The sequence below is a fragment of the Colossoma macropomum genome, unplaced genomic scaffold, assembly GCF_904425465.1.
Source record: "Colossoma macropomum unplaced genomic scaffold, Colossoma_macropomum, whole genome shotgun sequence".
NCBI classification, from domain to species: domain Eukaryota; kingdom Metazoa; phylum Chordata; class Actinopteri; order Characiformes; family Serrasalmidae; genus Colossoma; species Colossoma macropomum.
In genome coordinates, this window is record NW_023495312.1 from 322,752 (window position 1) to 338,901 (window position 16,150).

The window sequence follows — 16,150 nt, forward strand, 5'->3', positions numbered from 1 at the left end:
TAAGCATTGACACTTCATTGATTAGAACAGGCAGTTAAAACGCACATATGTGCGCTTCACTGGTGTGGTGGCATTTAAACTGACTCATCATTACAGCATAGCCGTCAGCTTGAAAGTACAGCACATAAGCCGCTTTTGACTAAACAACAGGATGTTAAAACAAAACAGAGCTCTTTATAGTTCATATGGAGTGGCTTTGACAGACGCACCGGTGTGGTGGCAACATTACTGTCGTCATTACACAGCGCACTCCAAATACAGTTCACAACAGTTGCTATGAAAGGATGCGTGTGGGTGGAGCATGGATGGTTAAACTCTGCACTTAAACTGAAATCTTTTTAGTTCTGGATTCATTTATATATAAGAGAAACCATTGTAAATGGCCTTGCACTTACACTGCCTATGTGCTTTATTCACAGAGTGGCTGTGCTTTCGTATCTCCTCAAATCCTCCCACCTATAATTGCCATCCCTCTCCCTTACCTTCTTCATCCCTTTATCGCCACCTCATCCTTCCATCCTCCATTCTTTATTCATTTCACTAATCCTTCCATTCTTTACCCTTTCCAAACTCAATCTCTCTCTTTCTCTCACATACTGATATAACAGAGGTTCACTCTCTCACTCACAGGGCTGAAAGGGTCTCTGGTCAGGCTTCCTTTGCTGTTCAGGCTGCCGATCTCAGTCTGAGAGCTGGACTGAGACATTCCCTCAAAGAACGGCCTGCGCACAAACAAAATCACACATTAAAACCTCACCAATGCAGAATAAAGTGATCTAGAAAGCTACAGATGAACTACATCATACAAAGCTACACTAACTGCTATACTGAAACACTGTGGTGCGTTTTTGTATCTGCAAAAATCTATTTAATGTACTGATATTTGTTTTACAGTTTTAATAATAGTATTTTAACCAGGATGAAATGTTTTTATTTTTTATCCTGGGTAAACATTTTAGCACCCAGAAAATGTCAAGAAGTGCAACCAAAAAATTAATGAAAATATTACACTTTCAAACTAGGTCACTTCTTTACGGTGCAATACACTGCTTTTAAGAGTGATTGGACAATCAAAATAAAAGTCTTTTGTTATCAGCTGCGCTGCATGACATTTGAGGAAATGAGTTGAATGCTTTAAAATCTGCCCTATTCTGTCAACTGTAATTATTTAAAAAAAAATTGAAAACATAATATCATCTATTATATTTAGATTTTTAAATGACTAAAATACCCTTTTTGAAAAGATGAATTAATCTGCATATATGGTTGAATAGTTGCACCATCCTGACAATTACTACTACTACTGTTTTAAGCTATGCACATATTTTAAAGACAGTACGGGACACGGTGTCAGAGGCCACAATAAGCAAGTCTATTTGAGTTTACTTAACAGTAAGGCACAGATTGAGGCCTGTGTGATGATTTAGACATGTAAACTACATGATGCTAATTGGTATGCATTACATCCCTTTATTAGATAGCTCCATAGCTCCAGTGCAAAACCAATAAGCAAATTTTAGGCAGCAAATATGTCTTGTCTGATCATAATTTGGATTAAAGCTAAAAGTATGTACATTTTTTACCAAATTATTTCTGTGAGAGCCTTAAAACTGCTCTACAGGCAAACACAGCTGCAGCCCCAGACACGGCTGACTGCAAGAGTGTCAGATTTTGTTTAAAGAGTTTGAGCTGACTTGGCCGTGCTCTCAGGATTAGAGAGTGCTGGATAGTGTCGTGTTTACATGCCAGCGAGATGTTCTGTTTAGAACAGCATCCAGAGTCTAAAATTAAGCAGAGTGGGTTTGTTTAGACTGGACTTCATTCAGGCTGATTATACTGATTTAAACAGACTGAGTTATTCACTGATTATAGTGATTTTGCTAATGATGGTGTGCTAGAGGTTACTGTGCCAAGGACATTACGCTCATCCTCACCACCAGAGGGCACACTATACACTGGGATTGTGCATCTGTATGACTGCATATGTATGTACAAATGTAGGTATGTATGTGGACTTGTATGTACTGTAGGCTTTGTATGCAAACATATCAAAGCCATATTTAACCTTCAAAAATGCTTTACAATTATATATGTAGTATGTCAGTTATACCAACACAAACATGAAATGTTTTGTCACATCTAGTTTAACCAAAAAAGAGGTTTTTCAAAATATCCCACTCACATTTAAATGTGACCTTTTCAGTAAAGATCTAAATTTAGCAGGTCACCCTACTGTTATGTCATACGTTGTTCATGAAATTAATAAATAAAGCACAGTGCTCGTAATGTACAGCATGTTGTAGATTATTTTGTAGGTAGTAGATAGTTAACTGTAAACATTAATACCAACGCCTATACGTAAACTGTAAATGCAACTAGTTAGCTAAGTAGCTAACATGTTACTAAGATCATTTCAGTTCATTTCAGTAGAAAACTAATAGTGACAAGTGTCTTGCAAGAGCAAAAGCCTTAAATGTTGGTAGTTGTTTAATTTACAAATAGGAAAATTAAATATTACATTTTTTGAGGTGGAGAGGCAGGTGAGAGAACATACATGGAGCTGGAGACATGACTATTTCCGGGCAGGGAGGACAGTGAACAGCTGATTCTGACAATGGGACTCCCTAGACAATGACCGATTGTCTGGGCAGTACTCTATCTACTGAACTAGGGAGCACTTTGAGACTCACTGCTTCTTAATTTGCTAAAATCTACACAAGAGTTTGTTTTTTGACATTGTACGCTTTTAAGTTGGTACAGCTGGTTTCACACTGCAATGGCTAAATGCTCTGAACTATACTCAAAGGTGTTCTTTGATGAGTCAGTAATTTGGCAGGAATACAAGCTGTTTCATGTTTGTCTCATTACAGCCAAAAAAACAGCTTTTTAACTTTTTTCTTCTAACAATGATACATACAGTGGTGTGAAAAAGTGTTTGCCCCCTTCCTGATTTCTTATTCTTTTGCATGTTTGTCACACTTAAATGTTTCAGATCGCCAAACAAATTTAAATATTAGACAAAGATAACACAAGTAAACACAAAATGCAGTTTATAAATGAAGGTCTTTATTATTAAGGGATAAAGAAATCCAAACCTACAGGACCCTGTGTGAAAAAGTGATTGCCCCCTAAACCTAATAACTGATTGGGCCACTCTTAGCAGCAACAACTGCAATCAAGCGTTTGCAATAACTGGCAATGAGTCTTTTACAGCGCTGTGGAGGAATTTAGGCCCACTCATCTTTGCAGAATTGTTGTAATTCAGCCACATTGGAGGGTTTCCAAGCATGTACTGCCTTTTTAAGGTCATGCCACAGCATCTCAGTCGGATTCAGGTCAGGACTTTGACCAGGCCACTCCAAAGTCTTAATTTTGTTTTTCTTAAGCCATTTAGAGGTGGACTTGCTGGTGTGTTTTGGATCATTGTCCTGCTGCAGAACCTAAGTGCGCTTCAGCTTGAGGTCACGAACAGATGGCCGGACATTCTCCTTCAGGATTTTTTGGTAGACAGCAGAATTCATGGTTCCATGTACCACAGCAAGTCTTCCATGTCCTGAAGCAGCAAAACAGCCCCAGACCATCACACTACCACCACTACATTTTACTGCTGGTATGATGTTCCTTTTCTGAAATGGTGTGTTACTTCTACGCCAGATGTAATGGGACATACACCTTCCGAAAAGTTCAACTTTTGTCTCGTCAGTCTACAGAGTATTCTCCCAAAAGTCTTGGGGATCATCAAGAAGTTTTCTGGCAAAACTGAGACGAACCTTTATGTTCTTTTTGCTCAGCAGTGGTTTTCGTCTTGGAACTCTGCCATGCAGGCCATTTTTGCCCAGTCTCTTTCTTATGGTGGAGTCATGAACACTGACCTTAACTGAGGCAAGTGAGGCCTGCAGTTCTTTGGATGTTGTTGTGAGGTCTTTTGTGACCTCTTGGTTGAGTCGTCGCTGCGCTCTTGGGGTAATTTTAATTGGCTGGCCACTCCTGGGAAGGTTCACCACTGTTCCATGTTTTCGCCATTTGTGGACAATGGCTCTCACTGTGGTTCGCTGGAGTCCCAAAGCTTTAGAAATAGCTACATAACCTTTTCCAGACTGACAGATCTCAATTACTTTGTTTTTCATTTGTTCCTGAATTTCTTTGGATCGCAGCATGATGTCTAGCTTTTGAGGATCTTTTGGTCTGCTTCACTTTGTCAGGCAGGTCCTATTTAAGTGATTTCTTGATTGAGAACAGGTGTGGCAGTAATCAGGCCTGGGTGTGGCTAGGGAAATTGAACTCAGCTTTTCAAAGATGTGATAAACTACAGTTAATGTATGTTTTAACGGGGGGGCAATCACTTTTCCACACAGGGCCCTGTAGGTTTGGATTTCTTTTTCCCTTAATAATAAAGACCTTCATTTATAAACTGCATTTTGTGTTTACTTGTGTTATCTTTGTCTAATATTTAAATTTGTTTGGCGATCTGAAACATTTAAGTGTGACAAACATGCAAAAGAATAAGAAATCAGGAAGGGGGCAAACACTTTTTCACACCCCTGTAATCCTTAGGCAAGACAAACAGCCTTACCAATCTTAACTCTACCGAACCTAACTACTCTATAGGTGCCTGTTAAATGCTGACATATACCATTCCACTTTTTAAATATTTTTATTTTGGTGAGAGAAATATTGTGAGTGACAAATAACACATACAAGTCTCCAATAAATGGCATTTACTAGATGAATAAATTCACATTTGAATTCACTATTTATGGAGAAATGCATTGTTCATGTTTATTTTTACAATGCTGATGGTGCTTCCAAACTTCTGTCCTGTAGTGTATGTATGGAAATATGGATGCATGTATGCACGTATTTATCTGCATGTATGTGCAGTGTTCATGTACCTGAGTTTAGGCTTTGGTGTGCTGAGGATGCTGTCGGTCTCTTCCATTTCTGGACCGCTGTCACTGGGGTTATACATCTCCAGACTGTCATACAGCTCATCCAAATCCTCCTCCACCTCCTGAATCTGCTCCCGAGACACATGCTCCAAACCAAACCCCACCTACACGCACACACATCCCACACAACACACACACATCCGACACACACACACACACACCACAAATAACACAGAGGCAATCTATGACCTTCACTGTTCACTATCAGACTAAGCCTTTATCAGTGTCGCAGAGAGCACAAAGATAACGTGAAGGGGGGGGTGGCCGGAAGGAGGGAGGGAGGGAAGAAGAAGGGTGATGGCGTGTTTTCTTTTACCTCTTAATGTTTTAAACAGATGTCTTACTGTAATTTCTTTAGTGTTTGTCATACACAGAGGTACAAATTTGTTCTGACAAGTAGGGACCAACATCAGGAGGCGACAGCTAACAATGACAAACTGATATGTAACTAAATGTCTAAGTGAAAATAAGTTAATACATCCTCTACAGGGAACAAACTTAAATATTGCATGATTTTAACATATAAAAATAGAACGTGAAACATAAAATGTGCATATTTAGTTTTTTCCCTCCACAATGCAAGATTTAATAAAAAACAGTAATTTTGTATTAAACTGTGCAGAAGTGTGTTCTCTGTAGAGGATGTGTTAACATCTTTTCACTTAGAAAATCAACAATGACAGTTTTTACTTTGCTAAAGATAGCATGTTAAAATAGCAGAAAATGAGTAAAAGAGGAAAAAGCACACAGAAGAGGATCCTGCAGAGCCACTGCACTCAGTGCACTCTTTGCACAATGTCATGGAAGAAACACTTTTGGTTCCCTAAAGCATTTTTCTGTGGATGGCTCTTTAAAGAGTCTTTTTTGGCTTTATAAACTTTTTAAAGAACTTCTAGAGGTTCTAGGAAAAAAGTTCATATTGATATAGAACCTTGTATTACACTAAGGTTCTTTAAATCTTCAAAAGGCTGTTCACACTCATAAATGTCTTTTTCAAATACAGTTCTTTAGGGAGGTTTTTCTTATATGGCAGTGCTTAGAGATCATATTTTTTATATAGTACTTTTCCTGCTGCAACACACCTCATTACAAACCCACCAGAAAATAACTGAGCAGAACTAAGGAGGTGTTTGTGCAGGGATGACACTGGAAAACAATGACGTGGTGAGGGCTGTGGCTCTGCAGGGCTTTAGCTGATCAACACTGATACAGCAGGATAGAATGACCATGAAGAGGAAGAGCAGTTACCTCATCCGAAACTTTAAACCTCCTCAGCAGAGCCACAAACTTCTGCTTGATGTTGGGTTGCTGCGGAAACAGAACAGAATCAGTGCATTTAGATAAAATAAGAGATAAAAATCATCAGAGAGACCTCAGAGAAAATTGTTTGCTCATGTTAGACTTGCTAGAAGTGGTTTCTCACACTGTACCATACTGCCATCTATAAAAATGGAAAAAAAGGGCAGATATAAACAATTAGTCTTCATAGGCCTGTAGGGGTAGAAGACAAAAACTCCATATTGTGGTATTTTCTACTATTCAGACAATAATGTGAATTCTCATAAACAGCAACAACAACTACTACTACTACTATCATCATCAAAGCCCTTCAAAGTTATTCAAGTAGACAGCATTCATTTATAAAACACTGCAAGACAGTTAGTTTGCAGCTAACTTTCTCCTCTTTATTGTGCAAATGCTGACAGGCAATCTAGTAACTTCCTCAGTTCCCTTTATCTGGACCAGTTTTATATCTTTCTCTTCCACAACTCCTCCTCCTGTTTGTTTTTTCCTCCCTGCTCATCCTCAATTCCATTTCGCATTTTAATTTTAAACTGCACTTATTTAGCTGGTTGACAATTTAGGTGGTGAATAGTTTGACTGTGCTGAATCTAATAAAGGCAACTCACGATTCCCTGGATTTGACAAGCCATTACGTGCTTCCTCATCTTGTTCAACAGTTAGCATAATATCTGCTTCATTCACAGAGTGCACCAACATGGTGTCATCCTTTTGCTTTTACACAAGGTCTTGCTTCTGGCTGGCTGTATGAAAGGCTACAGTGATTATCCCTAATGAACACAACATCTTGTCGTGATCTACTCTGATAATACAGCGATGGTCCCTGAAACTAGTTTAAATCTGCTACCAGAGGAGTTCTGTGCAAGTCCACAATGCACATAGTAAAATTTACCAGTGTGTGGTATCAGAGCTCTCAGTACAGTACCATGTTTTTGTATCAATGTATAAAAGAAGCATGAGGCTTCCTTTATTGTTCACTGCACTATGTTTTTTCAGAGTGAATGTGTGGGCTCACTGAGAGTGCAATTCAGATCGCTAGGTGCTTATTGTTTTTTAGTTTAATCAGAGTAGCGATAAAACATTTTTCTTGTTCACAAGTGGTCCTCAGCCATGCAGTTACTGCTTCAGGTCTAAAATGTATTTCTGTTGGATATATAAGAATTTTTTAAGCCATACACATTGTTTTCTCAGGAGTGGGGCTGTTTGTGGTTCGCCTTTATCACGGTACCCATGATAGGCCAAAATCTTTATCATGACAGAAAGAGAATCAGTATTCTCTTTTATACCAGTATACCTCCTACCTTTAGCTTTCTGACGGCTGCTGAAAGTGCTTTGAGCTATGCAATGTATTTCTTCTCCAATTTTAGAGATAATAGTGTAAAAAACACACTGTCAGGGACCACATATTAAGAGTCTATTTGAGATTACCTAATAGCCTGACGCAGTCTGAATCATGTGATGATTTAGGCATGAGGATTGCACAACCAACTGAAGAAGCAGTTTTCATACACCAAACGGGCCTTGGCTGACTAACTATGCTTACAATGTAAATCTGATGTCTTGCTGAACTACTGGTTCATTCCTGAAACAATGCCATTTCTTTGGTAGGTTTTAATTCCTTGAAGCTGATACTTGATGGATAACTCCTCCAAAAACACACTCATTGACACTGCAGAGTTTTGCAGCCTGCTGTGCTAACCCTCGCTCTACACACTATCAGCACTGCTCACACGCTGTATGTACTGTGTGTGTGTGTGTGTGTGTGTGTGTATGTGTGTGTGTGTGTGTGTGTGTGTGTGTGTATGTGTATGTGTGTGTGTGTGTGTCACTGCCTTGGTGCTAAATTGAGCTTAGTATTCCATTCATATCCATTAGAAGTGCTAAACCGTGTCATAAAAAGTGAAGCATTATGCTGACAGTTTGAGTGATAATGATAAATGGACCTGTGTGTTTGTGTGTGTGTGTGTGTATTTGTGTGTGCGTGTCTTTAAGTTTAAAATATTGAGTGTTAGATGGATCTGTACCCTTCTTCAGTTTTAAGCACTACTTTTTCACGTCTAGACTACTGTAATGCATTATTCACAAAGTTACCTAAAACCACTATAGACAGACTGCAAATCATTCACAATGCCGCTGCCAGAATACTAATACATACAGAGAGCAGATCTAGTTTTAGCATTATTATAATGTTTTATTTAGAAATGAGTTTAGGATTTTACTGTGAATCTTCAGTGGAGTATAAAGATCATCATGTGCTGTTTTTCTCAACAAACTCAGAATAAAACACAAAAGATTGGTGAAAAGACTGGAAACGATTTACCTATTAATATCCCTCAGGCATCTAGCATTACCATTTTATTGTTTCTTTTTATTTTTGGAATCCATTTTGCTGGTTCAGTGGTGTCAACCTACCAACGCAGGGAGTGTGAGGCCAATTACGCTCTCTTGGACTCCCAGCAACGGACGGCTGTGGCAGTGCCAGGGATCGAACTCATGACCTCAGATAGATAGATCCAACGCTTAGATAGCTGCAACATTTTCTTCCAAATTTGTTTTTTTCTGATTGCTTTAGTCCTTCTTGTTTTTATTAAATAGACCTGCTATTTTTTCCTATTGTTTGCCGTTTACTCTTTTATGAACATTGCTTTTCTGTGCTTTGTCAAGCTTTTTGAGTTGCATTTCGAAGGTGCTGACAAATAAATACAAACACAGCTGCCTTAATAAAACAGTTTACATAATATAAACGTACTAAAATGATTACAATATGTATCCTACAGTATGCATATTGAGAATATGTTAGTGTTATTGAGAATGCAACATTCTCAATAACACTGAACAGTTGGTCAATCAAGACAACTGATTCCATTATTTTTAGTTATTCTTTGCATTTTGGCATCATTTAAGAATATTTTTGTCATTTCAAAAACTGAGGCTACAGGTAGTATCAGCATGCTAACAGGGACATTTTACTGTATTCTGCATATCGAGTGGGATGTTGTGTTTTCAAGTGGTATCAAACCTGTAATGGAGAACTTCTTGGGTGTTGTATTCTCTCTTAAAACTGAGGATGAACAGAAATGATCAAACTCTAGCCTAATGTACCTCATAGAAAACATCGAAGAGTTACACATGGCCAACAATTTCACTGTATATTTGCTGCCGTTCAAACTATCCAACTGTTTAAATATGCTTCAGATTTTGACCCTTAGTTGTGGGTCTAAATAACCTGCCATTTTTTACCATTTTTAGGCGAAGTTTTTTGATGGCCGAAATTTCGGTGCATCCATGCTGCTATATGAAAATGCATTACATGAAAGCTGTGAAGTTACACAGGACTAACGTCATAATGTCAGGACTAAAGTCATTGTATACATTTATCTACAAGCAAATTGGTTTTATGGGACTGAAAAAAATGATTACAGACCTTTGAATGTTAGTGTATGTACGACTCTACAGAATTTTGGGTTGTGTTTGTGTGTGTGGTCCTGCTGTTTGGCTCAGTAATGACAGTTCCACTTTGGCCTCTTCGTAGGAAGGCCATTAATAACACTGTCAGACAGGCTCCTATTGAGACACATTCTCACACAAACAAACTAAAACTGAAACTCAGCATGCTCACAGATTCTGACACAGTGTCCTTGTCAAAAAATACCCCCATCCTCCTCCACCCTAACAATCCAGTGTGTGTGTGTGTGTGTGTGTGTGTGTGTGTGTGTGTGTGTGCGCGTGTGTTCTTACTCTGGTGATGGCGGCGCTGGATGTGAGTTTGCGCCGTGGTTTCTTCTTCCTCACCTCATCCTCTTCATCATACAGATACTGCAACATAAACACACAAACCATTATACGCTGATTACACACACACCCCTGCTTACAAGGTCATACCTGACACACACAGGCTTTGTTCAAAATAGCCTATCATATACTGCTTGCATACTGATTGTGACCAAAAGTAATAAGCAGGTCTGGCCTGCATAATTCAGACATTCGAGTATTTGATCATTATGTTGGTATTTACTTTTTATTTAGTAATTAAAAGATTCATCTTTTGTTAACACTTTAGACTCTAACAGAATTATAGAACACTGGAGTGGCTTATATACCACCGATTTAATAATTTAACTCAACTCAACAAAAATTGAACTTATTTCACCAGAAGAAAAGATGACCAGGCACATCTTTTTACCAAAATATATCCACACACTGCTTAACTCTTACCAAAGACCAGTGCTTTAGCGAGCAGCTTTTTAGATATGTAGAACAGTGCTGGTAGTTTAGAATGAAGACTATAATTAATGTACATAGTGCTTATACATCAGACTGTGCTGCGGTTGGCCTCCTCTATGGTTAGTATATTTGAAGGTTTGCTGATGTTGGAGAAATTCTCAAACATAGCTAGCAAAGGTTTAGTATCAAAGACATATTGACAATATGGTAAAATGTATCGTTACTGTGATAAATTCCATCACAGTATGTCTCAGTAAGCTTCCTCACCAGCACTAAAACAACTGCATATTTCATTACAATGAGAGTATGATTAGTCCTGTTTAACAGGAATTGGTGCAGCACAATTTAATACAAATTATTGTATTTATAGTTTTTAATAGTATTTCTCATCATTGTTGCCTTTTCCTATATCATGACATATTGTGTATCAGGAAAACTTCTTGAACTATTGTAATGTTACATTTTTGCCACATTGCCCATCACTAATGAATATGCACGGTTTTTGTTTTGTTTTTGTTTGTGGTAATCTCCACAAATAAGGAATTAAAGCAGATAATATTAATCTCATGGACTTTAACGTTTAGTCATATTTTCAGTCATATTATGAACAAATGGCAGCTGCGCATTTCTTTATATTTTTGAATAACCACACACTCTTGTGTAACCTCATTTATTTCTGTTGCACTCTCAGTGATTTTGTTTTGGAACCAGGCCTGCAGCCACTGATATTGGCAGTCTAGTCACACCTCTACCCTGTGGTACAACACAGCTTCAGTCACATACTGGATGCTACACTGTATACTACTGATGAAGAGCAGCATGCAGTATACAGTATATACTGCTGCAGTATGCAGTATACAGTACACAGTATACTGTTTTGAACACAGCCACAGCTTGCAAATCTCCACACGTTTCTCTCTTCCCTCCCTTTTCCTGTTCCTCTATCTGTTTCCTCCTGTTCTCTCTTATCACCTCTCTGACAGCTTCAATCTCTCTTTACTCTCCACTCTCTCGCTCTCTCCCACAGACACACACACCAACCTGTCCATGAACAGGGTCATCACTCCCCTCTTGCTCTGACGAGTAGCTCTCCTCCTCTTCTTCAGAGTAGTTATCTATGTCTGGAGACCGATCTGGAAACAAAAACGTAAGAAAAAAAAAAGACAAATTCAAAAGAACATAAAGCAAGAAAGCAAATAGGAATACAAAACAAAACAAGATCAATTCATATAGACAGACAGACAAACAGATGGACAGACAGACAGCATACACTAACAAAAAAAAACAGACAGACAGGATGGACAGTGATTCGTTTTTCTATCTGTCTGCCTATCCTATTAATTGTCCACACTTAAAAAGTGTTGACCTAAGGACTCCAGTTACACTTCCCCTGGAAGTTAACAAAGATCAATGTGACCACTCTTCCAGTTCTTTCATTTGGCATCTCTCTCACTCTCTCACCGTTCATCTTGGCTTTAGGCCCCTCGTGGTCAATCGGCTGGCTGGAGAGAGAATACACTCTGACCTCGGCCACCAGCACTGAGGCGTCCTTCAGCTGACTGTGTAACCCCAACACCTGAGCACCTTCTGTAGGGTGCTGCATCACCTACAGAGAGAGAGAGAGAAAGGGAGAGGGAGAGACTGACTCAAGACAGCTGTGTGTTGTTGGATGCACTGTGATTATGCACAAACATAATTTGACACAATTTGAAAATGCCAGTCGCTCTTTACATAGTGTGCAAATGTCATGATGAATAGACCAAAAGAAATGGCCCAAAATGACTTGAAGAGAAGTCTGGTTCCACTGACTTACATTAAAAGTAAAGTATGTTTTTTCCTTCTCCTGTAAAGTTCAGGGCAACTTACAACTGAATCATGTTACAGATGTAGGTGATTGCAGCATTAGGAGTCTTGCCCATGAACTCTTACTGGTACAGGGTTGTGTGCTTGCTTGGGTGGGAACTCAAAACCACAGTCTGCTGTGTGGATGGCAGTGGTTTTAGCCACTATGCTACATGCTTGCACCCTCCGCTTATAACAGCATGTCTCTAAACGGCCTCATGATTGCAGCAAGATCATCAGAGAGAGCAATCTTATTCTACCTCAGCCATGTTGATGAGGCCCAAGGCGAGGGTCTTGTAGCCCAGGATGGTTCTGTTCTTGTAGCGCTTCCTCCTCTGCAGCATGATCTGGAGCTTGTTAGCATCACGCTTGAGGAAGTGAGGGTACTGCCAGAGAGTGAGAGAGAGAGTGAGAGAGAGACAGAGAGAGAAACAGAGGGAGGGAGGGGTGTCAGCACACTTCAAACAGGCTGTTTGCTGCAAAACGGATTTACACTGTAAATGAGACGAGCACTAATACTGGAGAAGCGAAGCAGCAGCAAGAATATATGACCTTGTTTTATACAACTCCCTCCAGGGCAATATCACATCCTTTAATGCAACATGCAATTAAAATGTCTTCTGATGATAAAGGTTAAGCTGTGTAATCCAATCATTCCTCTTTAACATAAGAAGAGACTTTTCCAGTGGATATAGTTATTTACCATGGGCATCAACATAAACGCATCTGTACTGATCCAGTATTCATATAAAATTGTTCTTATATCAGACAGTCACTCAGCTATGTTCGAAAAAGAAAAGAAAAATAAAAAAAAAGAACAATACACACATGACAGAAATTTTATTCTGCAAAGGATTAGAATAGTTTTGTGAGAAATCAAATTTACCTAATTTTCCATTTACCTCAGATGTGGCTGATCAGCCAAGACATGTTTGATGTCTGAAGCTACAAGACTAACGTTACTAACACTAGAACTCAACAATCACTCAAACAGCTCAACGCGTTTCCGCAAAAATACATGTAAAAATACTGCATCCAGATGTTTGAGGCAATAAGGTCGCACAGATTTGGCTAAATATGGTTTAGTGCACATTATGACTTTACTACTACGGGTCATTTCAAGCACCACCAGGTCTCTTATTCACAAAGCTGGACTGATTTTGGATCAGTTTCCTCCATATTTATAACAATTATTGTCACAAATCATGATTCTAGATCTCGAACTCCTGAAGCAGTTTGTAAATACAGACTCTGTTGTCAAAAGTGCTGTCCACAGTTTTGTTCATGTACACAGATTATGGTAAGTCACACCGTGTCCTAAACTATATCTGCAAGTCTGCGTGACTTGAAGACCTGGATTGGATTTGAGTGAGCAAGAAAAAAGGTTTGGGTGATGTACTTCCAGTCTATTTTATTGACTACTGAGTTCTAGCATTAGTAATACTCCTCGCTGCTCTTGCTCTAAATTAAGGAAGCAGAATTTGAACCCAGTACATGTCTTGGCTGATTGCCTACATCTGAGGTAAGTGGAAAATTGGGTACATTTTTTGCCAAACCAGGAATAATCTAGAAATAATCTTTGATCCTTGTGTTGCTTGGCAACCACTGCTTACTATTGAACTACATTGCTTGGGGCAAAAATGTAAGCAATTTATTAGAATTTACTGTTATTATTATTAATTATAAATGAAATTATTTAACATTGGTGTAGTTTATCATACTGTAATGTGCAATAATTTTATAAAAGCAATACTTAATTATATAATAAGATATAAGATTTATTGTGTAATATCGCTTATTGCATTGTGATAGGCATGCAATGTGTAAGTATTTAAAGGTCTTTGTTATGTTGCTTGGCTACCACAAACCTACAGTTAAAATGTACTACTTTCAGTAAAAAAAAGGTTTATTACAATTATTAGTAATGACATATTTTTATCACATTTGGAATTGGAGCCACTTTCTAAAAGTAATAAATTATTATTTTACATTGATATTTTACAATATAATAGGTATTAAAGTGTAATAGCAGTATTATGTATGTAAGGTAATACATATGTAATAAGGCCTGTGTTTACCTGTAAGGAAAAAGTAAGCTGCAGGTCAGTCTCTGTCAATCCAGCTGAAGACAACAAGATCTCATTTGAGCGCAGAATTCTTTTTGATCCCTGAGGGAAAAAAAAAGAGTAAAGAGTCAGTGAATGAGTAAGAGAGAGAGAGAGAAAGAGAGGGAGAGAGAGAGAAGGAGGGAGGGAGGGAGAGGAAGATAGAGCAGATGGTGAATATTTTTGCAACTTTCACACTTCTGGTAACAGATCTTCAGCAAGGGCTCCATTATTAACACTTCATTCACAGAGAATAGAGGGAGGAGGTAAAAAAACAGAGAGAGAGAGAGAGAGAGAGAGAGAGAGAGAGAGAGAGAGAGAGAGAGAGAGAGGGGAGAGGGGGAGAGAGAGAGAGAGAGAGAGAGAGAGAGAGAGAGAGAGGGAGAGGAAGAAGAAGAAGAAAAAGAAGAATAAGAGAGAGAGAAAGAGAGAGGGGATGGGAGAGAGAGAGAGAGAGAGAAGGAGAGGGAGAGAGAGAGAAAGAGAGAGGGGGAGAGAGAGGGAGAAAGAGAGAGAGGGAGAGAGGGAGAGAGGGAGAGAGAGAGCGAGAAGGAGAGGGAGAGGGAGAGAGCGAGAGCGCGCGAGAGAGAGAGAGAGAGAGAGAGAGAGAGAGAGAGAGAGAGAGAGAGAGAGAGAGAGAGAACATAAAGACAAAAGAGAAAAAAGAAACAGAGAAAAGAACCAATAAATAAAGAATGAAAGACAAAGAAACACAAATAGGCAAAGAGAAAGAGCGAAAGCGGCAATGACAGAAAGATACAAAAAAGAGAGAAAGAGAGAAAGAAAGAAATAAAGAAAGAAAGAAAGGATAAAGCTGAATAAAGTAAAGGTCTTCTAATAGAAGTGAGCAGCTGTTCTCGATCTGGCCACTTTATCTGGAATCTTTCATTGATCCTTATGAGACCTTTGACACAAACTGAGTCAGAGATGAAGAGATGATAAAATGAATGGAAGAAGGAATGAAAGAGATGAGGATGAGTTAAAAAGCGAAACGTGTCACTGGTACCTGCAGTTTGACGGCGATGACCACGGAGGTCAAATCTTTATCCAACTCCTTCAACATGACCAGCTTCTTCAGAGTCAGGTTAAAGAGCCTGTCAGAAACAGAGAGGCAAGAGTTAAAACATTAAAATGAAAAACAATTAAAAACAACAAGATCATATTCCTTTATTTCGTTCTTCATTCCAAACTACAGGTTGCTTATCCGAATACCTAATTAAGTACCAGCAAAATGTTTCCCTGGTTACAGTTTCTTTATTTTAAATATCACAGCATCATGCTGTGGGGTAGTAGAGTGTTTCAGTAGTCTGAGCCTGTTTCTTTTAGAAGCTTACCTTAATTGAAGCGCTTCAATTAAATACAGCTCATTTTGAAGCTTAGTCGGTTTTATAGAAGAAAAAAAAAACAAAAAAAACATAGTAGTTTTTGTTGCTGTGCCTTTAGGACTGATATATGTAAATGAACTCTATTCTGACTTTTTGACCTGTGTTGTGTCTCATTTAAAAAGCAGTTCAGGCTAAAACACTCCTTATAACTTCAGCATGAGTGGGTGGGGCTGAATTGCTATAGGCTAAAGTCTCCATATACGGACTCAGGGGTGAATGATACATTTTGGAAAACAGTTATAAAATTAGATTTTCCACGATTTGAGCCCTTCAAAGCAATAAGTGTGCAGTAATACACCAAGCCCACAATTTGGTTCAATTCACGATAGGGGATAAACACAAT

General features: G+C 38.7%; 1 protein-coding gene across 1 annotated transcript in view; it reads right to left on the reverse strand.

Annotated features, from left to right (window-relative positions):
* LOC118801734 (phosphofurin acidic cluster sorting protein 1-like) overlaps nt 1–16,150 on the reverse strand; it is a 77,424-nt gene that overhangs the window by 18,373 nt on the left and 42,901 nt on the right. Inside the window, exons 2-10 of the mRNA XM_036562097.1 lie at nt 15,429–15,516; nt 14,396–14,485; nt 12,578–12,703; nt 11,937–12,081; nt 11,517–11,608; nt 9,990–10,067; nt 6,198–6,257; nt 4,893–5,053; nt 629–722 (exon numbers count right to left, since the gene is read on the reverse strand). Of these exons, the coding sequence (XP_036417990.1) occupies nt 629–722; nt 4,893–5,053; nt 6,198–6,257; nt 9,990–10,067; nt 11,517–11,608; nt 11,937–12,081; nt 12,578–12,703; nt 14,396–14,485; nt 15,429–15,516 (934 nt within the window). The remainder of the gene's footprint in view (nt 1–628; nt 723–4,892; nt 5,054–6,197; nt 6,258–9,989; nt 10,068–11,516; nt 11,609–11,936; nt 12,082–12,577; nt 12,704–14,395; nt 14,486–15,428; nt 15,517–16,150) is intronic.